Source organism: Microtus pennsylvanicus, chromosome 2, assembly GCF_037038515.1.
Source record: "Microtus pennsylvanicus isolate mMicPen1 chromosome 2, mMicPen1.hap1, whole genome shotgun sequence".
NCBI classification, from domain to species: Eukaryota; Metazoa; Chordata; class Mammalia; order Rodentia; family Cricetidae; genus Microtus; species Microtus pennsylvanicus.
The window spans coordinates 65,081,074-65,102,991 of record NC_134580.1 but is presented as its reverse complement, the minus strand read 5'-3'; the positions used below and the strand labels follow the sequence as shown (position 1 = coordinate 65,102,991).

Genomic DNA, 21,918 nt, shown 5'->3' with positions numbered 1-21,918 from the left:
TCCAGGCTGTAACACTCAGCATGTAGACAGCACCACCTGCCAAACCTCCAGGAGTTAAAGGACGGAGCTAGTTCCAGGACGGCCAAGGTTACAACCTACAAACCCTGTCTCAAAAACAAACAAACAAAAAACAAAACAACAAAAACCCTCCACACCAAAGCTATGAAATGTACATGCCTTTGACTTTGGCATATGGATGTTATCACTCTTGAATTGCTTCTTTGTATCTAGCATTTCAGTGAAATGTTGAGAGAATAACAACAGGTTATTATAAGAGAAGAAAATTAACAAAAGAATCTTCCTTGTTTCTCCTTCACCAAAATTGCTACCCCAAGCTTCCGAAAACAAAACAAGGTTGAAAACCACAGGCACCTACATGCATCCAGCTCCGTGTTTTGTTTTGTTTTTCCTTTCTTGCTATGAGAATTAGAAGTGGCAGGCTGCATTCCTTGTGAGAGCACAAACGGCTCTAGCAAGTTCATCTGCTGGTTGTTGGCTCAGTGCATCGACCCTTGCTGTCCTGCGGTTAAAATGATTATATTCATTAACAATCACTTGATGTTCGCAGTAAGGCACGCCTCGATGCTTTGTGTGACTCAGCCTTCATATTCTTACCAGCCACCTGCACGTTAACCATGCTGATAAATGTGTTGATAAGAAGGGGGACGATGAAAACTTGGCAAATGATCAATGTGCCCTCGTCCAAGCATTCAGAACACTGAGGGGGGGGGGAGAGAAGGGCAGCTATCCACCTACCCACCCTTTCTACCAAGAGTAGAGGCAGAAGCACTCCTCCCGTAGCCCTTCCTGCTCAGGTGAGGGCTGTTTCTTCTGAGTCTGTCCTCACAGACTACATCTCATATCCTTGAATCGAGCCAGCCAGAGTAATGCTCTCCCTCTCTAATTTTGTTTGATCTTGCCATTTTCTATCTAAGGTAGCATAAGGTTTTTATACCCTTTGATACAAAGAACCAAGCAAGAATACTTCCTCCGTGTGCTTGCTATAGTGGACACTTTTGGAAAATAAACTGCTATCTATGAACTTGGTCTTTGGGTTAATTGGTTTTTCTTTCTTTCTTTCCTTCCTTCCTTCCTTTCTTTCTCTCTTTCTCTTTATTTCGACCAGGCAGGTCTTGAACTCACAGAGATCCATCTGCCTCTGGGATTAAAGGTGTGCACCACCCAGAAAGTTGATATTTCTTACGGTCATTTTTTATTTTTGGGGGGGGTTCTTTTTTGGGGGGTGGGGGGTTCTCTGTATCTTTGCAGCCTGTCCTGGAACTAGCTTTTGTAGACCAGGCTGGAAAAGTGGCTCAGCACTTAAGGGCACTTGCGTAAATTGCTCTTCCAGACATCCCAGGTTAGGTTCCCAGCACCCACGTAGAGGCTCACAACCTCTAACTCCAGTTCCAGAGGATCTGATGCCCTCTTCTGGTCTCTATGGGCTCAAGGCACACAGGTAGCACACAGACCACCCAGACGTGTAAAAAATAAAAATTAATGCCTTGGCGTGGTAGTGCACACCTTTAATCTCAGCACTCAGGAGTCAGAGGCAGGTGGGTCTCTATGAGTTCTAGGCCAGCATGGTCTACATAGGGAGTTTCAGGACAGCCAGGACTATGTAGGGACCCTGTCTCAAATAAGAAACAAATTAAAATAGTAATCTCTTAATTAATTAAAAGGACAAAGCAATATTATGGGTACCGCTCTAGATCGAAGCAACCAAAAGGAAGCACGGTACCAACGCCATGGGTGTAGCTCTGGATGGATCAAGAGCCCGAGGCTGGCTGTGGACGGCAGGTCTAACAGTTCAGAATCTGTTGTTGAACTTCCTTGTGGTAACTATGTTGGAGTTATGTAAGAGGATAAGACTGTCATAGCACATCTAGTCTACCAATCAATAGCCTCTGGCTACAGCCGCCGCCTCCCCTCCCTGGCTATTTAGGACGTTTATTCACGCCATCCCTCCCAGTGCTTAGCTCTGTCCCTCATCCTATCTAGGAGTCTTTTCCCATTTACTTCCCCGCACCCCCGCCTCCTGTCCAGCTGGTTCCTTGGTTTTAGTTGTCCCTACTCTTGCCCGCTGGTCCTCCAGCTGTCTGGCACTCCGCCCTCCCTGCTTCTATCTGCCTGTCTCCTCGCCCCTCCAGGTGCGCACCCAGTACCCAGGGCCCCCGCTGCGCGCGTGCGCCTTGAACTCTTGGGCAGCAAGATCACACAGTTGGGAGAAACTTCAGCGGCTGGGTTTGCAGTGAGCATCGCATCCAAGCCTCACGACCGATACTCGCGGGAGGCTGGGCCAGGTGACTACCCTTTTGCGCAATGGGCTGCTCCAGCAGCGCCCTCAACAAGGCGGGCGAAGGCAGCAGGTTCCGCAGCGGAGGTGAGCAAGGGCCCCACACCGGACCCACTCCGGCTCGGGGAACTACGTCTGGGGAATTCTGTGTTCTGCTGCCCCGAGGGTGCAGCCCTGGCTCAACCTCGCCACCAGGGGGCAAGCTCCTTCACTGAGGAGGAGAGCGCTGAGACTGGTGTGTCCATCCGGGTGTGTCTGCTGAAGGACGCTGGGTGCCCAGAGTTGGGAATTGCCTTACCTCTCTGCGCTAAATTACTGAGCTAGCTGCGACATTCTCTTCACCATACAGAAGAGAAATACCCCGTTGAGAATTCTATTTTTCTCTCACGTGGACGGTTCAGCATCACCGGATGATAAAAATGCAGAGAACACACACACTTTCGCTCCCCCCCCCCCATATACTAAGTTTCTCCAGAGGTTTTTGGAGTTTTTTGTTTGGTTTGGTTTAGTTTGGTTTTGGTTATTTGAAACAGGGTTTCTCTGTGTAGCTTTGGAGCCTGTCCTGGAACTCACTGTGTAGACTAGGCTGGACTCGAACTCACAGAGATTGGCCTGCCTCTGTCTCCAGAGTGCTGGGATTAAAGACGTGCGCCACCACCACCCGGCTTCCTCTAGAAGTTTTAAAAGGTCACACACACTTTCTTGAGGCATGTGTGTGTGTGACGGAAGGTAGTCATTGCTCATTGCTGTAAAGAAATTCTGCCGGCACATTTTAATCATCTGCTTACTGTCCACAGATACCGGAGTTGCCCCGGTAACTCAGGGAAGGTGAGAATACAGCGTATTCACGGGAGACAAGTTGTCAAGTCCATTCTGGCAGTGATAAACACTGTAGAAAGAACAGATGTATATGGACTCGAGAGTGACTGCATTTCACAGTCAGCCCACTTCCTAAATTATAACGTGCTAGCATTTAGGTGTGTGGCCGGTGAGATTTCTGCCTTCTGTAAACAAGCAGAAAGCCAGGAAGTAGACAAAACAGTATGTGCAAGTGATTCAATCCCTTGAATACCGGCAATATAAAGACGTGGAAAGTCTATTCCTAGTGCACGTGCCTCCTGACTCTTTTCCCTAAAAGAGCTCGGAAACGCTCATAGCTCAACAGGCTCCTTCGAGGCCAGTGCACTCAGAAATTGTCTTCATGTTCGTGCCTCATTTTATAAAACCAGATGGATTTTTGCACTTGCTCCATGGTAATTCCTTACTGGTATCCACATGCGAAACATAAGAAACACTGATGCGTTCACGAGATAATATCATCACAGCTTCTCTTTCCTTTTTTTTTAAAATTTACTTATTATGTATACAATGTTCTGTCTCTGTTTATGCCTGCAGGCTAGAAGAGGGCACCAGACCCCATTACAGATGGCTGTGAGCCACCATGTGGTTGCTGGGAATTGAACTCAGGACCTTTGGAAGAGCAGGCAATGCTCTTAACCGCTGAGCCATCTCTCCAGTCCCCACAGCTTCTCTCATCCACTCTCCGCGGTATCTTGGGTTAAAAAGTAGAGCACTTTGTTAGAGTGGGTGTAGCTCAGTGGAAAAGCCTGTGGGCATGCCCAAGGCCTTGGGCAAAATGCCCAGCACACACACACACACACCAGATATGTAATTATGTAACTCAAGGACTGACAAATGTATCTAATCAATAGAATGGGAGCTTTACTTCTCTCGTTCAGAAAACATTTGATCATTGTATTAACAATCCATATGAGTTAAATTCTTGTTTTTTACCCTTGCTTTCTTTTGTTGTAAGTTTTCATGAAAAGAAATATTAAACACTTGCCAGCAAGTTGAAGTGTGTATAAAATTGGTTAACTATCTGGCATAAATTCCTCGAAACATATACTGAATCGACCAACAGGTGCATTGCCTCTGAGCCTCCATGGGACAATGCACTTGTAATTGAATACTATTGTGTTTTCAGCGTTTCAACCTTGTGATCTTGGAGGCCTTATAAATAATTCATTCCTCTCTCTACAGCTTAAAATTTCTTTAAATCCTAGATACAACCCAAGCTGGTGTATTGTGCTTTTAGGTAAAGACAGTCCAAGTTTATTAAATACCCGTCAGATGCATTCACTAGCCGCATGCTCCTGTGCCTAACAATGTTTAGTCTGTAATAGGCTCTTAGTGAAAAATTTAGTCGAAGAGGAAGCTTCAGTCTGGAGAACCGTCCCAGCTGGCAAAAGTGCAGGATTACAAAGGGAACGGCAGTTAGTCTAGAATAGCAGGAGAGTATGAAAGACTACCAAACTCTCACCTCCTTCTCTCTGTTCTGAACTATTATGGGAAACGTTATGTAATTGCAGTCAGGTTCCATTTGAAAATACTCAAATCAGATCACCAAAGCTGTATTATTTGGGGATGCCTTTTTTTTTTCTGATACAAGGTCTCTCTGTACAGCCCTAGCTGATCAGAAACTCAAGAGATCTGCCTGTTCTATCACTGTTACCTTGTAGTTGGAGAGCATTACTAAAATTAACATTAGTTTGTAGAGTGTTTTTCTTCCATACAGATATTATATGAATGGGATTTTTTTCCAGGTGTTAAAAGTCTTTGGATTGAGTTTTGAATGCTCAGAATGTCTTTGGCATGGACCTAGGTGTTCCATGACCACTTTAGATAAAATACAGGGAATAAGGATGTGTTGCTCAGAATGTGAAGATTTTTGAAGAAGGCGTGTATGGAGAGTATCGCCCTCCCCTTAGCACTGACTCTTTAGTCGCCAACATTTTTTAGTTTGGGTGTTTCTGTTGGTGGTGGTGTGCTTTATTTTGTTTTAAACTCTCATTCTGTCGCTCAGGCTGGCCTTGAGTTCACCGCATAGACCACGGTGCCCTCCATCCTATGGCTTCCCTCCTGCCTGAGCTCCCCTCCATCCTCTGGCTCCCCTCCTGCCTGGGCTCCCCTCCATCCTCTGGCTCCCCTCCTGCCTGGGCTCCCCTCCATCCTCTGGCTCCCCTCCTGCCTGGGCTCCCCTCCATCCTCTGGCTCCCCTCCTGCCTGAGCTCCCCTCCATCCCATGGCTCCCCTCCTGCCTGAGCTCCCTTCCATCCTATGGCTCCCCTCCTGCCTGGGCTCCCCTCCATCCTATGGCTCCCCTCCATCCTCTGGCTCCCCTCCTGCCTGGGCTCCCCTCCATCCTAAGCTCCCTTCCATCCCATGGCTCACCTCCTGCCTCGGGTCCCTACATGCTGAATTACAGATGTGCTGTCCCTACACAGGCAGGATTTTGGTTTGTTTGCTTGTTTTATTATATTTTTCCCTTGAGTTTTCTTTTTGTTTTTCACTTTTGGTATTTTTTCTTTTATTGAAAATAGATTTTTTTTTCCCTCACACATTACATCCTGATTATGGTTCCCCTCCCTTTACTCCTCCCCACCTCACCCCAGTCTGGATTCATCATTTTCATCTGTCTTTAGACAATAAGCAGGACTCTAGGGAATAATAATAAAATAAAATATAATGTAATAAGATTTAAAAAACACACACAGCAAACAGAAGAAAAAGAACCTGAGAAAAGGCATAAGAAGCACATATAGATGCAGAGACACACAAGTGTTTGCACACTAAGGGATACCATAAAAACTCTAAGCTGGGGGCTGGAGAGATGGCTCAGAGGTTAAGAGCACTGACTGAGTTCAATTCCCAGCAACCACATGATGGCTCACAACCATCTGTAATGAGATCTGGTGCCCTCTTCTGGTATGTGGGCATACATGGAAGCAGAACGTTGTACACATAATAAATAATTAAAAAAAACCCTCTAAGCTGGAAGTCATAAAACCTATGCAAAGAGTCTGTAAGGTTAAAAAAGAGAAGAAAAATATAAATAAAAATATAAGACAAAGTAAAAAAAAAAAGGCCTGACAGGACATTATGAGATAAGGAATCTCCAAAGATGCCGTTGAGTTCATTTTCTGTTGGTCATATACTGCTGGTATATGTGGCCTACCCCTAAGAGTGGTTTGCTTCTTCAGTAAGTCTCCCTTGGAGAAAACCAAATTTTCATTTGCTAATGGTTATCCATTGGAGATTTCTCCTGGGTTGGGGATGAGGGCTTCTATCCACTTCTTTTGCTCTAGGACCTCATCTGGAGAAAACCATTCAGGCCATCATTTTTGGTATTGTGAGACAAGATCACACTATATAGGTCAGGCCGGTGATGCCCCTGCCTCAACATCCTGGTTTCTGGGATTCTAAATGTATACCATCACCCTCGGCTAAGAGATATTTTTTAAAAGGCATTGCAAATATTTTTTCCCTGTCTGTTTGTAAAAACATAGTGTGCTCAATGTTTCTTTATCTAGCCCAACACCATGGAGGCATTGTTCTCCCTTCTATACCTGCAAAATAATCGGTCGTGTGACTTATTTGACCAGTCCCCTACCGAGAGACATCTGATCTGTCTCCAGCCTTTCCTGTTGTGAACAAGCTCTGGTGAATTCCTTTGTGCAGACATCACTTTGATTACGGACAAGCATATCTACAGACCATTCTCAGAAGTGGTGTTGCTGGGTAAAGGGGGTGTACGTTTATACCTTTAATAGAAAACTGTCCAAATGCCTCCATGACAGTAGCATAAGTTGATAGCCTTAACATTAAATCTTTCACAACTGAAAGCGTTTAGACATTTAGATGGCCACCTCAGAACATAAGGAGAGAAGGCAAGGATGAGGGAAAGGGGGCAACTGTTTGATTCCAGCTTCATTTTGTGCCCTACTGTAGCGCTCTCAGAGGCCTTAAAGCAGTCGTTAGTCCCAATTACAGCTGGAAAATGGAAGCTGTGTAGGGGTGAGCAGCTGCCCTCGTGTGGCCCAAAGCTCCTACTTCACCCACAGGCACCAGTTCACTTGCAGTCTGGCCTCAGCCCTGCAGAACCTTGGATCTAACCATATCATGACCTTACCTGTAGGAAAAGTGGAGCCAATAACTATGGAGAGCAAACGGTGAATAGATGGATTGCCAGGCATTCGTGGAGATAAGAGAACTCAGAAAAGCAGAAGAATGGGGATCCAGGCAACAACAGAAAGAAAATGAAAAGTAGCTCAGGCCACACTAGGCTGGGGGACTGCTGGGCGTGTGGCAATCTCTCTGGCTTGTAGGAAAGAAAAGCAGTAAAACAAACTTGAAGTAAAGCACAACATGAAGCCAAGCTTCTGCAAGGCTGGCCCATCCAGGCTCACGCACAGCCTCACAACATCCCAACCCCTGGGAGGCTCACTCAAAGCTTTATCAAGGCTGGAGAGATGGATCAGCAATTAAGAGCGTCGGCTGTTCTTCCAGAGGGCCCAGATCAATATGTATTTTAAAGCATCAGCTCCACATGGGTGAGATCTGGTGAGTGTCAGTGTTGATAGGACGGGGTCATGATATTTTTTAATCGAAGTACTAGAATGTGGTATTGACACATGCGTGTAATGAGTGTAAAAGTCTCCCAGGTCCTCAGTGACTGCAGAAGGTTTGGTAATTAATTACCTTCTTTGACCCTCTCCTTGGGAACTTCCTTAAAGTTATGAGTGTATTTTAGGGGAGTATTGCATTCTTAGGTATGAGTCCAAGGGTGTCCAACCTCTGCCCTCTAAAAATGAAGATGTGAAGAAAGTGGCCCTAGACATTAAGTGTTGCAAAGGTCGGCGAAATTTGCCAGGTGATGCTGGCGTGCGTTACCAGGTGCTGTCCATGTTGTCTCTGTTTCTCAGCCTGCGGAAAGGAATGGCTGACGGTGTGGTAGGGATTCTTCAGTCCTCAGGAAACAGCCAGGCAGGGTGTCAAGGGCCCAACCCCCAGGGAGCAGCTTCCTTCCTTTGTCCTATTCTATGTACATCAAGGAGGTCAGCACTGGTGTGTGCAGCTATGGCTCCTTCATAGCTACCAGTGTATTCTCTGCTACCCTAACCAATGAAGACCAGTGCTACTGTGTCCTCCTGAAGGCATTCTCTTTGATTATTTCTTTCTCTGCTATCATTGATAATGGCAATGACTTTTTCCCTTTTTTGTCTATATGCCGATTTTCTTGTCCTTTTATATTTTCCCATTTCTCTGATTTTAAAAAAACACATAGTTTCTCTCAGTTAATTCCTTTTATTTTTCTTGCCCTAGAATAGATGGTATTATTGGAAGCTTTGGTTACTGTGGACTTTGTGTGTATGGAGCGCACGTATTTGTGTATATGTTCCAACACGATGAGAAACAACACACATTGATTGACAGTGCAGGTTTTGGGGACTGGAGAGGTAGCTCAGAGGTTAAAAGCGTGCACTGCTCTTGCAGAGGGTCTATACTCAGTCCCCAGAACCTTCGTGGGGAGGCTTACACCTGTCAGATGTACGGTCTGACACCTTCCCAGCCTCCTTAGGCTGTGCACTCATGTATGCTAGGCTCACCCCCACCACACATATTATAGATAGATAATTTCTAAACTAGAGGCTGGAGAGATGGCTCAGCATTTAAGAGCGTTGGCTGTTCTTCCAGAGGACTCAAATTCAATTCCCAGAATACATATAGTGGCCCACTAGTGTGATTTCAGTTTCAGGGACCCAGTGGCTTCTGGTCTCTAAAGGCTTTACAATCATGTACACACACACACACATCAAAAATTATAAAAATAAATACTTAAAAATAAACGATGAATATTAAAAAGAATGTGGGTAAGCAGGGCCTATGTAGTGACGCACACCTTTAATTCTAGTACTTGGAAGGTAGAGGCAGGTGGATCTCTGCGTTCAAGGCCAGCCTGAGTTTCAGGCCATCTGGGGCTGCATAGAAAGACCCTGTCTCAAAACAAAACAAAACAAAAAACAAAAACAAAATGTAGGTCCTGCTAGCTGTGGTGGCACATAGTTGTAATTTCAACACAAGGAAGATATAGCAAAAGAATAATAGTCCCTGTTTCAAAAATGAAAAGAAAGAAAGAACATGAGTTTATAGATGGACTCTCTGGGCTCAAATTTATTTATTGATTGTGTTACTCCCACTTCTTTGCCTCATCTGTAGAGTTGGGTTAACAGTGATGCCTGTTTCTTAGAGTTGTTCTGAGGAATCAAAGAGCTAATAGATACAGTGTGTCTGGACAGAGCTTAGCTACTGCCCACGACAGGGATGGCAAACTGGACTGCCAGTCAGATGCAGTCTGCGGCTGCTTTCTCAGGACAGCAAGATGAGAAAGCTTGTACTTAAATCTCTACATTAAGTTTGCCTTTAAATTTCTTTGCATTAGCTGGGTGGTGGTGGTGCACACCTTCAACCCCAGTACTTGGGAGGCAGAGGCTGGCAGATCTCTGTGAGTCTGAGGTCAGCCTTGTCTACAGAGCAAGTTCCACATCAGTCAGAGTTGTTACACAGAGAAATCTTGTCTTGAAAAGGAAAAACAAAATAAAAATTATTTCATTTGCTTTGATGGCCAAAAAGAATTTTAATAAAAATTCAGGTAGTTAAAAAACATCGAAGGGCTGGAGAGATGGCTGAGAGGTTAAGAGCATTGCCTGCTCTTCCAAAGGTCCTGAGTTCAATTCCCAGCAACCACATGGTGACTCACAACCATCTGCAATGGGGTCTGGTGCCCTCTTCTGGCCTGCAGATATACACACAGACAGAATATTATATACATAATAAATAAATATTTTAAAAAAATCATTGATTTTTAAATTTCACCTCTAGAGGTGTTTTTGGTTAGTTTTAGTTCAATTGCATGAAATATTCTTTTAAGTTCCTCTCTGCTCAAAGTGAGGACCCTATTAATACGTACTGGTAGATAGATAGAATCACACGCTGGGTTTGGAACTGGCGTAACAGTAGCAGGACGATGCATCCATACACTGTGAAGGGCGGTGGGTAAGACCGTCCAGAATAGCTCCCTGATGCTCTTGGCTGTAGACTAGGACTGGGAAGGAAGCAAGGAAAGAACCCGAGGATGCTGGTGCACTCTGTGGGGGCTCATGCTGTTGCACACTAACTCCCCAAGTCGCCTAGTAGTAAATTTCAGTGACTGTGCTTGCTGTGATCTGAAGAGGAAGGACTTCTCAACAGAAGAATTAAGGTAAAAGGTCTAAGAACCTAGCGCCTCCACAGCAGCCGCACAGAATGCGCCAGGAGCACTCCCGGGAGGCCCTCGGGATGCTCGGGATGCTGCATGGCACAGCACAGGAAGTACTGACCCGGGTATTTTTCTTTGCTGGGTAGAGACTTTTCACTTCCCATCAGGGCAATGAACTGATTGAAAAAGCTTCCACCATAATGTGGATTTCAGGTATGTTAGCTCTGGTTCCAGTCCTTCCAGTAATGCGGCCTGGCATTTAGGTTCTTTGTGTGCCTATCACCATGGGTGCTTACCACAAAGGTCTGCCGGCTTAGCTGTCACAGCAAATTTGTCAGTTTATAACAGGGTCAGAGATAATGGGCATCAAAGGATTAGGCCCAGAGCAGGGTAGGCATTGATGAAACGGAGCAGACGTATCCTTAAACAGTTCTGGGTGGAATCAGCGCATCTGTCCTCAGCACTCATTATGTAACTATATAGACTGGCAACAGGCTGGCTCCTGTCTGTGGATCAAAGTAAGAGCATCTCACTGCCTGCAAGTTGGGGTGCTACAGGGTGTGTTCCACCTTGTCTGCTTTAGGAGGGGGTTCATGTGAGGAGTCCATGGGGATGCTTGGCTGTGAGGAACTGTAGGAGTACCGAGTTGTAGTTAATGAGGAAGTAGGTATTGTTTGAATTTTCTTACAGAGGATCAGTACTAAGGTAGGGGGAGAGTCCTTTCTGTGACCTGCTACAATTCCCGTGTCCAGCCCAGAGCTGCCTCTGACAGCCCACTGTGAGAATGATTCGCTTTTGTAGATCAGCATTGAAAACTCACAGTGTTTGGGGGCCTGTGTATGTAACCCTCTTATGATTGTCAAGTAACAGCTAATAAAAAATAACAACCACCGGGCGGTGGTGGCGCACGCCTTTAATCCCAGCACTCGGGAGGCAGAGGCAAGCGGATCTCTGGGAGTTCAAGGCCAGCCTGGTCTACAAGAGCTAGTTCCGGGACAGGCACCAAAGCTACAGAGAAACCCTGTCTCGAAAAACCAAAAAAAAAAAAAAAAAAAAAACCAACCATATATTAAGCTCTCTAGGTTCTTAGGAGATATATGCCGATTTAATTCAGATGTTGTCTAGATTACTTAACCCTCACCTTCTACTATGGAGTATCAGGTGCTTGTGTTAACCCTTTTTAGCAAATTGACTCTAGTCTTACATAGTTAACTTCTTTTTTTTTTTTTTTTTTTTTTTGGTTTTTCGAGACAGGGTTTCTCTGTGGCTTTGGAGCCTGTCCTGGAACTAGCTCTTGTAGACCAGGCTGGTCTCGAGATCCGCCTGCCTCTGCCTCCCAAGTGCTGGGATTAAAGGCGTGCGCCACCACCGCCCGGCCATAGTTAACTTCTTTTGAAATGTGTTTGCTGTTAAAAATTCTGTATAATCCCTGTCTCGAAAAACCAAAAAAAAAAAAAAAATTCTGTATAAGCCGGGTGGTGGTGGTGCATGCCTTTAATCCCAAAGGTGGATCTCTGAGTTCAATGCCATCCTAGTCTACAGAACCAGGACTACACAAGAAACCCTATCTCAAAAATCCAAACAAAAACCAAGACAAAACTTTGTATAAAAACCTGAGCCTGTGTTTTGGGTGTGTTAACACCTAAACCTCTCAGCCTTCTGCTTTGGAAAGGGGACACCTTGGAAAGGCACCCAGCAGGCACAAGGAGGTGAACATGGCTTGCTTCGTTTCACCGGCAGTACTGATCGCTAGAGTAGCTATTTCATTAGGATATGACCCTGGGCAAACATCTGTGATTAATACAGTAACGCACTTTTGTGTTAACCCTGAAGGCAGTTCCTACCAGGACAGTTGTGGGAGCGAAGGGAGCTGCTTTGGGGCGATGGATTTCCCTGTGGTTCCGGGAAGCCGCTGTCATTGTGCTGCCTTCTTGCTGGTGTTTTGAAAGTTTCATGCGTGATGAACGAGGTGGGGTAGGGAGATGAAGAGAGACCCCTCTCAGTTTGGTCGTATGAGCCCTTAACACAGACAGCCTCTACCTGGCCACTCAGAAAACTGTTGCTGAGTTTTTCTTTTTCATCTCAGCTCCTTCCTGTAAGAGTCACGCTCTGTCTGTAGAGCAAGGTGGAGAGATATACAATCTCTCTGCCTCTGTGTCTGCCTCTGCCCCCTCCCCCCCGCGCGCACATACACACACACCTACACCTACCCGTTTTTTTGCCTTATGTCAAAACTGCCCTTTTCCAGACACAGGCAACAAGCATTTCTGGTCAAGGTCTGGCTGCCTCCCAGACTTTGCCTCTCTATGCACAACCTATGCCTGCCTCTACCGCATGCCTCTGACAAAACCATGCAGGTTTCTCTCTCTCTCTCTCTCTCTCTCTCTCTCTCTCTCTCTCTCTCTCTCTCTCTCTCTCCCTCCCTCCCTCCCCAAACCCTCACCTGTATTTTCTGTCTCCAGGATCCACACGATTAACCAGTGGTACCCAAGACTCTCCCTCTTACCACCATTGCACCCAGCTCTATCTCTCCTACCGGGGGTCCTAGAGCACTGAACTAAGACCCTAGCAAGAAGGAGGTTTTGATCTGCCCACTGCCATGGCCACAGTTTTTTTTTTAACACTGTTTTATGTTAAAATTAGCAGATTGGGGGAAATGTCTTGCTATGTTGATGATATGACCTGCACATGTTTACTGTGATGTTTCAGAAAGCTTTGCACCCATGGGAATCGACAATCCTGATTGTGACTGTTTCTGTTTCTCCAAACATTTCCTCGTGCCTCTTGGAATTCTCCCCTCCTGTCCCAGGCCCAGGCCTCGAACACTGCTCTGCACTCGATCACTGTTGAGCAAGTTGGACTAACTTTCTAGTTTATAAAACTATGATCATACAGCTAGGCGGTGGTGGTGCATATCTTTAATTCCAGCACTCGGGAGGCAGAAGCAGGTGGCCCTCTGTGAGTTCAAGGCCAGCCTGGTTTACAGAGTGAGTTCCAGGACAGTCAGGGCTATACAGAGAAACCCTGTCACAAACAAACAACAAACATGATCGTAGAATATTTACTCTTTTGTTTTCATTTATGCAGCCTTGTTGTTTGAAAATTAATGAATTGTCAGGTTGTTGCACTCACATTGCTATTTTTGTTTGTTTGAATGAGTAGAGTCCCAGTGTGTAGCCCTGGCTGGCCTGGAACTCCTTATGGAAACCAGGCTGGCCTTAAATTTGTGTTCCTCCTGCCACCACCTCCCGGGTGCTGGGATCCCGAGTGTGAGCCCCTCCCCCACCCCCGGGTGCTGGGATCGTGAGTGTGAGCGCGCGCGCGCACACACACACACACACACACACCCCGTGCTGGGATCCCGAGTGTGAGCCACTGTGCTAGGTAGGCATTCCACTGTGTGGATATACCTCAATATTCACCTCCTGATGAAAATTAGTTTACAGTTTCTAGTTATCACAAACAGCTGCAGTGGTGAATATTTATGTACGCATCTCTCTATAAACAACTATTTTCTCCTGGTAAAATAAGAGAGAAACGGCTGTGCTCTATCACTTGTGTGTGTGTGTGTTAACTTGGATGCTGAGAACCGAACCCAGGGTCTTGTGTACTCTGAACCCAGGCAATACTTCTGAGCTATCTGCCACTTCCCATACTCAGTCAACTCTTTAATAAGCCCTGGTCACAATTCTTGTTCTTCAAGCGTCACTCTAAGCTCATGGGCGCCACCTACAGACGCCTCCATGACCTCACTCCAGTTCGGCCTTCAGCTCTTCTGCCCTGAAGCCTCCAGACCTCCTTGGCATTCTTGGGCACTCTCAAGAAGCTGTTTCATATGGTTCGGAGCTTGCCAGATCTCTTTCCTCTGTGTTTAGTGACTGTTGCCGAGTTTCACAGGACTCTCGGATACCTGAGGGCGGAGTCTGTGCTTCTCATGGTTGTTCAGATTTTGCCTTTAAGTATCACTTATGTGTTTGATTGAAAATTTTCTTTTTGTTAGAAACCATGCTCATTAGAGTGTATGTTGAAGTCAGATTGAAAACATGGCTCTCATTTTGTGTTCTCTAAATTATGAGAGAGTCATGATTTAATGGATTCTTAGTGCACAGTCACTGACCTGAAAGGAGATACAAATGTGTAATGGGACAGGGTGGGATGATGGTGGAAGTTAGGTTAGAAAAATGAGCTGCAAGGTCCTGTCCTTCCACAGTAGAAGTTAACTGAAATGCCCCAAGTCAAAATATCCTAAGGTACCTAAAGAAAAACATTCTTCCGGTGGGGTGTGGTGGGTACCCTTATAATCCCAGACCCACTGTGATGCTAGGGGTCACTTTCTTCCAGCTCCCCTCCCTTTATGATTGGTTTGTCTTCTCTTCCTTCTCTTCTTCCATCCTTTCCTTCCTTTTAGCTTAGTTGTGATCACCTGTAACACCGAAACCTGACTTTGTGAGCCGTCCGCTACACAGCAGACCTTGTTCTGACATCCACTGTTTGCTCCCCCTTGTTGGATCAACCCAGTGTGCACGCTGATCTTTTGTTTGCACTTACGGGCTCTGTCACACGGTCTTCACATCCATATTCTCTCGTGGAGCAGTATCTCACCCAGTGGAATATATTCTTAGACGTTTTAAATTGCTTTCCAGCTTCTGCTGTTACAAAGAGTGTTTGGGTGATCCCCTGCATTGCTTTCTAAAGGCTCTCCAGTAGTAGTAGGGGTACTAGGTCACCTAGTAGGAGTACAAACATGTTGCCCAGTTGTTTGCTCTAAACTATCCCAAGCACTCTCACTTAGTGTGCTGGGATGCCTCACAGGATCTGAGATGGAGGTTGCACCCACTGCCATGTCACATGCCAGCCCTGAGATCTCTGTCCCCCAAGGCTGTGTTCACGTCACATGTCACCCTTGAAAGCTGTGCCCACATCACATGTCAGGTCTGAGAGCTGTGTCCCCAAGGCTCTGCCCCCAAGGCTGTGCAGATGCAGGAGGAGCTGGAGCAGCTCTAAGTGAACCACGTGCTCCCCAATGTTCCCCGTCCCCCTAACATGACACAAAACTCAGGTTTAGATGTCTCTACACTCAGGGTGCTAGTCTTCACCTGTGGAGTTTCTCTGTTGTACAGCCTTTCCTTTTCAGAGGCCCACTCTGTTGTAAAGAGGCCGCTTATTTCATTCCCGACTGCTCAGCCCCGAAATAACCACACAGAAACTATATTAATTAAGTCACTGCTTGGCCCATTAGCTCTAGCTTCTTATTTGCTAACTCTTACATCTTAATTTAACCCATCTCCATTAATCTGTGTATCACCACTTGGCTGTGGCTTACTGGCTAAAGTTCCAGTGTCTGTCTCTGGCGGGGCTACACGCTTCTCTCTGACTCCACCTCCTTTCTCCCAGCATTCAGCTTAGTTTTCCCCGCCTATCTACCGTATCAGGCCAAACCAGTTTCTTTATTAACCAATGGTATTCACAGCATACAGAGGGGAACCCCACATCACCACTCTGACTCTAACAGCCCGAGGACCACACAGGGGAAGCCAAAGAGGAGAAAGGGTGAGTAAAAGAGAAGCAAGGTAGTTTTGGTAAAATAGAATATGGGACGGAAGCCTTAATGGGATGCTCAGGAGAAAGCTGGTTCAGAGGACGCTAATGATTAAGGTGAGGTGTTTAGGTTGACGATTTTAAAGGCCTTTGATTTGGAGTGAGGGTCGTGGTTTGATTGAACAACTAAATCCGCTTGATGTCAATAAACTTTCTCAATTTAGCTAAATAATAACTCTGTTCTCTCTGTTCTACTTATTTTTACAACTAAATACTCAAAAAAAGTACCTTCAAATGAGAATTCATCCACTGGAGAACAAAGCAAGTTCTGCGTGGCCCAACCCATGCCGTGCATGCCAGGGAGAGAAGCTGCCTTCTACAGCAGCGCACAAAAGCCTGGCCAGGTCCCGTTAGAGAGGCCCAAGGCTTCCGTGGTGCCTACGGCCAATGGTGTTAAATCCTGCCACCAACCATCCCAGGCAAATAATGAGGCCTCTGGAAAGGATGCCGCAGACCCGTCAGGACCCACAAAGGAGACCGAGCCTCCAGTGCAAGGGGCAGAATCTGATCTACTTCAGCCAGGAGACAACAATGAAACGTTGGGGGCAGAGGAAAAGAAGAAAGATGTAGAAACAAGGACAGAGGCCCAGTCTCTGAAAGGAAACGCTGAGACTGAGCCTCTAGGAACAGAAGCCGGGAGCCAGCCTCTGAGCACACCAGCAGAGAGGGACTCCCCCGGAGCAGTGGAGGACTCTGAGATTCCACAGGCTGCCGGAGGGAAGAAACTTCTAGAAATGGCGGCAGAGAGCGCTCTTCCTCTGGAAACGGCTATGGAACTGCCACCTGAAGAAGCAACAGGAAAGGACGCGCAGCCCCAGACTGTAGAAGCAATTCCCAAGGAGAACAATTCTCCAGAAATGTCAGAAGGAAATCAGTTTGTGGGAAAAGCTGAACAAAAGGAACTTCAAATGACCTCGAAGGACAAACAGTTTCAGCTTCTGGAAGCAATTCCCAAAGAGAACAACTCTCCCGAAGTAGCAGAAGGGGGTCAGTCTGCAGAAAGCAGTGAGAAGCAGCAACCTCAGGAAGCACCATGCAAAGATGAGCAGCCCCAACTTCTGGAAAGAATTCTCAAAGAGAGTGAAACACCACAAGTGCCTGACGGAAGCCAGCTTGTGCAAACTCCTGTAGTGAATGAGTCACTCTGTGAAACTCCTGATGGGGCCAGAAACACCCAGGGATCTCACCCCGAAGCAAGCGCTGGAAGCAGGGAGGAGCTGGCAGGAGCTGCAGAGACGGCAACAAACGTGGACGTGGCTAGAGAAATTCATACCGATAAAGAGGAGCAACACATTGAAGGTAAAGGGAGGGGAGCCCAGGGCCTGACTGCTTGAACAGGCTCCAAGGGGATGGAGGCCAGCTCTGGAGTCATAGGTGGTCGAGGTTCATGTCACCCAAATACAAAAGACTTCCATATTTGGGAAACACATTCTCTCAAGGCTCAGTTCAGCTTCCAGCAAATCGTTTCTTTTTTTTTTCTTTTTTTGGTTTTTCAAGACAGGGTTTCTCTGTGTAACAGTCCTAGCTGTCCTGGAACTACCTCTTGTAGACCAGGCTGGCCTTGAACTCACAAAGATCCACCCGCCTCTGCCTCTGGAGTGTTGGGATTAAAGGTGTGCGCCATCACTCCCTCGCCCCTAGCAAATCATTTCTAAAGCATAGGCTATGTCAAAATTTTAAACATTTATTTTATAATTATTATCTCAGCCTGGATGTCCATGTCAATGTCCATACATGTGCAGGCCAGCGGTGGGTAGCAGGGTCTTCCTCAGCTGTTCTCCCTCCCTCCACCTTCTGTTGGAGGCAGAATCTCTCATCTGTAGCTCATTGATTTAGTTAGCTCTAAGTGATGACTCTGGCTCACGAGCTCTACGCATCTGCCTGTCTTCACTGCATTGCAAATGAGCTCTTTTGTACTCAGCTTCTGACATAGGCACTGAGGATTTGAACTCACGTCTTCACACTTGTGTAGCAGGAACATACATTTTATCCACCGAGCAATGTTTTATCCCCGAACAAAACGTTTCCTGGGGAAATTTTCGTCCTGGCTTTATAAGCAGGCCAAGACCCAGGGATATTCAGTGGCGTGACAGTGTGTCCTCAGAGGCTCTGGGGAATGAGGGGAAATGCTGGCAGATAGCATGGAAGAAACCTACTGTTGCCGGGCGGTGGTGGCGCACGCCTTTAATCCCAGCACTCGGGAGGCAGAGGCAGGCTGATCTCTGTGAGTTCGAGGCCAGCCTGGTCTACAAGAGCTAGTTCCAGGACAGGCACCAAAAACTTCAGAGAAACCCTGTCTCAAAAATCAAAAAAAAAAAAAAAAAAAGAAACCTACTGTATTTTCCGTGGGTCTTAGTCGGGTTACTATGGCTGTGATAAGGCACCATGACCACAAGCAAGTCGGGGAGGAAAGGGTTTGTTTGGCATTGTTGTCCATCACTGAAGGAATTCAGACTGGAACCTGGTGCAGGAGCTGATGCAGAGGCCATAGAGGGGAGCTGCTTACGGGCTCGCTCCCCATGGCTTGCTCAGTCTAATTTCTTATAGAACCGAGGACCAGCAGCCCAGGGATGGCACCACCCACAACGGGTTGGCCTCTCCCTCGTCAATCATGAGTTAAGAAGATGCCTTATGGACGGATCTTATAGGGGCATTTTTCGTTTGAGGCTCCCTCCTTTCAGATGACTCTAGCTTATCTCGAGGGGACATAAAACTAGCCAGGACACACTGCTAAGCAAGCGACTATTAGTGTCTCCTTTCGCTGCTTTTTCTAGGTGAGACTGGAGAAAAGATGGAAGCAGAGATGAAACACGAGAAAGGAAGTGAAGAAGCTAAAGTCAAAGAACAAGAAACAGGAGAAGCTGCGGACCTGGGGACCACAGGGGACAGCGACGGAAGGGCTACTGTACACAGCTTGTTATAGAAAAGGGCAGGAATGGAGGCTGTAGAGATGGCTCAGTGATTAAGAGCATTGCCTGCTCTTCCAAAGGTCCTGAGTTCAATTCCCAGCAACCACATGGTGGCTCACAACCATCTGTAATGAGGCTTGGTGCCCTCTTCTGGACTGCAGAAAGAATACTGTATACGTAATAAACAAATAAATAAATATATAAAAAAAAGAAAAGGGCAGGAAAATTTGAGTCTATGGGAGCAGATGCCACCTTTCTGTGGCTGTACACTGACTGTAGAAACCAGGAAAATAATGTTGTTTTTGATTGTGTTTTGCCATAAGACTGCTAAGCTATACAGTTTTTTTTAGGTACTAGGATAATTATGCATTCAAAGTGACAATAGCCGTTACCAATAAAAACTGTGAGATCATTTCAGAATGTGAAAGTGATTTTCTTCCTTGTGGTCCATTCAGGATAAAATGAGACCCTAAAAGGGAAGTTTGAGATGTAGGGGAGCTAGAGAGAAATTAGTAGAATTTAAGGAACTCATGATAGCAGAGTTACGTAGTTATAATAATGATGGGATAAGAGTGAATACCCCCAGGACACAGGATATTTCTGGCTTGTGATAGAAATTAGAGCTGCTGGCGTTCTCCTGCATGGTTTGGCATTTTTCACAATGAAAGGCTCCACATTTTCCATGTGCCATGGAAAATGACAGGCACCAGGCATACATGTATCACACACACGCAACACTCATACAAATAAGAATAAATCTTAAGAACAGATAACTTTATTATAGTCTGTACCTAACGGGGAAGGAAACGGTGAATAAATGCTCTCTACAGTGGCTATCCATTATTTCGCTAGCCTCAAATCTAGGAAATACCCAGGCCAGACCTTGAAAACGCTTGACTGCAAGTGTTAACTGTTTGGGAGGACCATTGGATGGAAGTGTGTGGCTGATAGATCAACCACAGTCTGTACCTATGGTATTCTTTTCCATTTGGACTTTATATTATATAGTAAGAGCTCAATGTGGCTTATAGCTTTCCAAGCAGTCGAAAGCACCCATCTGCTGTGAACAGATGTTTTATTACAAGCCCTGTCTCGAAAAACAAACCAAACAAACAAAAAAAACAAATAAACAAAACCAAAAGAGGCACTTTTTAAAGGGAAGTGCCTTCTCCACACTTAAAGGGTCAGAGAATGTCGGATGACTTGGTCCAATAACTGTAGCTGGGTGTACATTTGTGCTTTTAGAGACTCCAAGCACAGGGTATTTCTAGAAAGACAATTGGGTTCCAGCTCTCACTAGAGATATCTTGGGCCCCGGGTGACCTTTCCAACTGCCACCTCACCCCAGCAGCTCAGTCGGAGGACGACCAAGGAGTTACTTCAACTAGTAATTATTTTATGGATCAGTTTTAAGTTTCCTGAATATCAGAGGTTGTTAATCAATTGAGGTGAAGGGGGTCTAAAAATAAGTTTCTATGTAGGGACTCTCTAGACACACATGGAGTACTTAGGTTGTAAGTGAAGGGAAAGCTTTTACCAAAACTTTTTCTCAGTAACAAATGAATACATATTCATTGAAGAAACTTCAGAAAATATAAACTTCAGAAGATGAATGTTATTCATGATCTAATCAACTAAAAATCATTGCCTTTAACATGTACGTACATGAAGGAATATTTTCCTTTTGTTTTCAAAACTTGTTATAAGAAGTCAAAACACGACTCCTGCTGGAATATTGAGTCTACTGACTGAGCACAGCTCGCTGGAGTCTGTTCACTCAACTCCCTAGATAGAACAGTGAGCGATCACTCAGTGGTACTTGCTGTAACAATAGCTATCTATCAATTAGTGTTTTAGAGGAATCAACTGGGCCTAAGTGGATCTGCTTGGTTGGCAAGGAGTGATGGCTGAACAGTGAACTAAATGGGGTATTTGAAACTATTATTCTTACCTTCTCCCCTGTGGCCCTGGGGTCTGAACCTAAGGCCTTCCAAGACAAGCACTCATCTATTGACCTACATCTCCGGGTTAGAATTCTCTTTAAGAATAATTATGAAGCCTGAGGGTCGCTATCGCCGAGCAAACAGAAGTCAGGAGACTGTAAGTCTTTCTGAGGTCTGGCTCATCTTTCTTTTTCTTCACAGGAGCCAACACAGGAGCGTTAATAAGAATACTTGTCTATGACAAATGTTCTTTACCATTGTGTGACCATGGCATTTCCTGATGACTAAGTAGGAAAAATTATGGCCAAAATTTTTATAGGATTATTTGGCTCAACATTTCCAACTTTGATTAAGCAAATATGTTATTAGAACGAATGAAGTATTTGAAAGCCTCCTCTGGTGTGTTAGTTTGAACTGTTAATACACAGATACAAATTCCTTTTGGTCTGTTGTGCTCTTTAGAACAAGGCAGGCTCTATATACTCTGACAGTATATATGAATATGTCATATACGAACATGACAACAGGCTGGGTGTGGTGACACAGGCCACACCTGTAATTCCAGCACTGGGGAGGCAGAGGCAGGCAGATCTCTGAGTTGGAGGCCACTATGGTCTTCAAAGTGAGTTTCAGGCCAGCCAAGGCTACAACAGCAAGAACCTGTTTCAAAAATAACAAAATAAATAAAATAAAATAATAATAGCAAAGAAATATGGGTGACTTGTTTTTAGGTATCTTGTAGTGTGTTTAACTCTTATTTATTTATTTATTTTTCTGAGACAGGGTGTGTAGCCCTGGCTACCCTGGAACTTGCTTTGTAGACCTTGAACTCATAGAAATCTGCCTGCCTCTGCCTCTTGAGTGCTGGGATTAAAGGTATGTGCAACCATGCCTGGCATTAGGCAGTATTTTTTTTTCCCAAATTAGAAAAAAAATAGGTTTAATGGATACAAATGCTCCTGGATGGCTTCCCAGCCCCCCCAGAGGAGACAGGAAAGGAAGACCAGAAAACCACCTAGGCAGTATTTTTAAATGTATAATTAAAGTGTCAAAAAATAAGAGATCACCACCACA

At 45.5% G+C, this 21,918-nt stretch overlaps 1 protein-coding gene across 2 annotated transcripts; it reads left to right on the top strand.

Moving 5' to 3' along the window:
• Positions 1-2,013: 2,013 nt before the first annotated feature.
• Erich5 (glutamate rich 5) lies at positions 2,014-19,321 on the top strand. 2 transcript variants are annotated; one of them, XM_075963633.1, is made up of 4 exons: positions 2,014-2,383; positions 16,218-17,291; positions 18,767-18,928; positions 19,126-19,321. In XM_075963633.1, the coding sequence occupies exons 1-3, from the start codon at positions 2,323-2,325 to the stop codon at positions 18,913-18,915; spliced, it is 1,284 nt and encodes a 427-aa protein (XP_075819748.1). In that variant the 5' UTR covers positions 2,014-2,322; the 3' UTR covers positions 18,916-18,928; positions 19,126-19,321. The 2 variants fall into 2 exon arrangements, with proteins under 2 accessions (XP_075819748.1, XP_075819749.1); XM_075963634.1 differs by having other exon boundaries at positions 18,767-18,936; positions 19,134-19,321.
• The last annotated feature ends 2,597 nt before the right edge of the window (positions 19,322-21,918 follow it).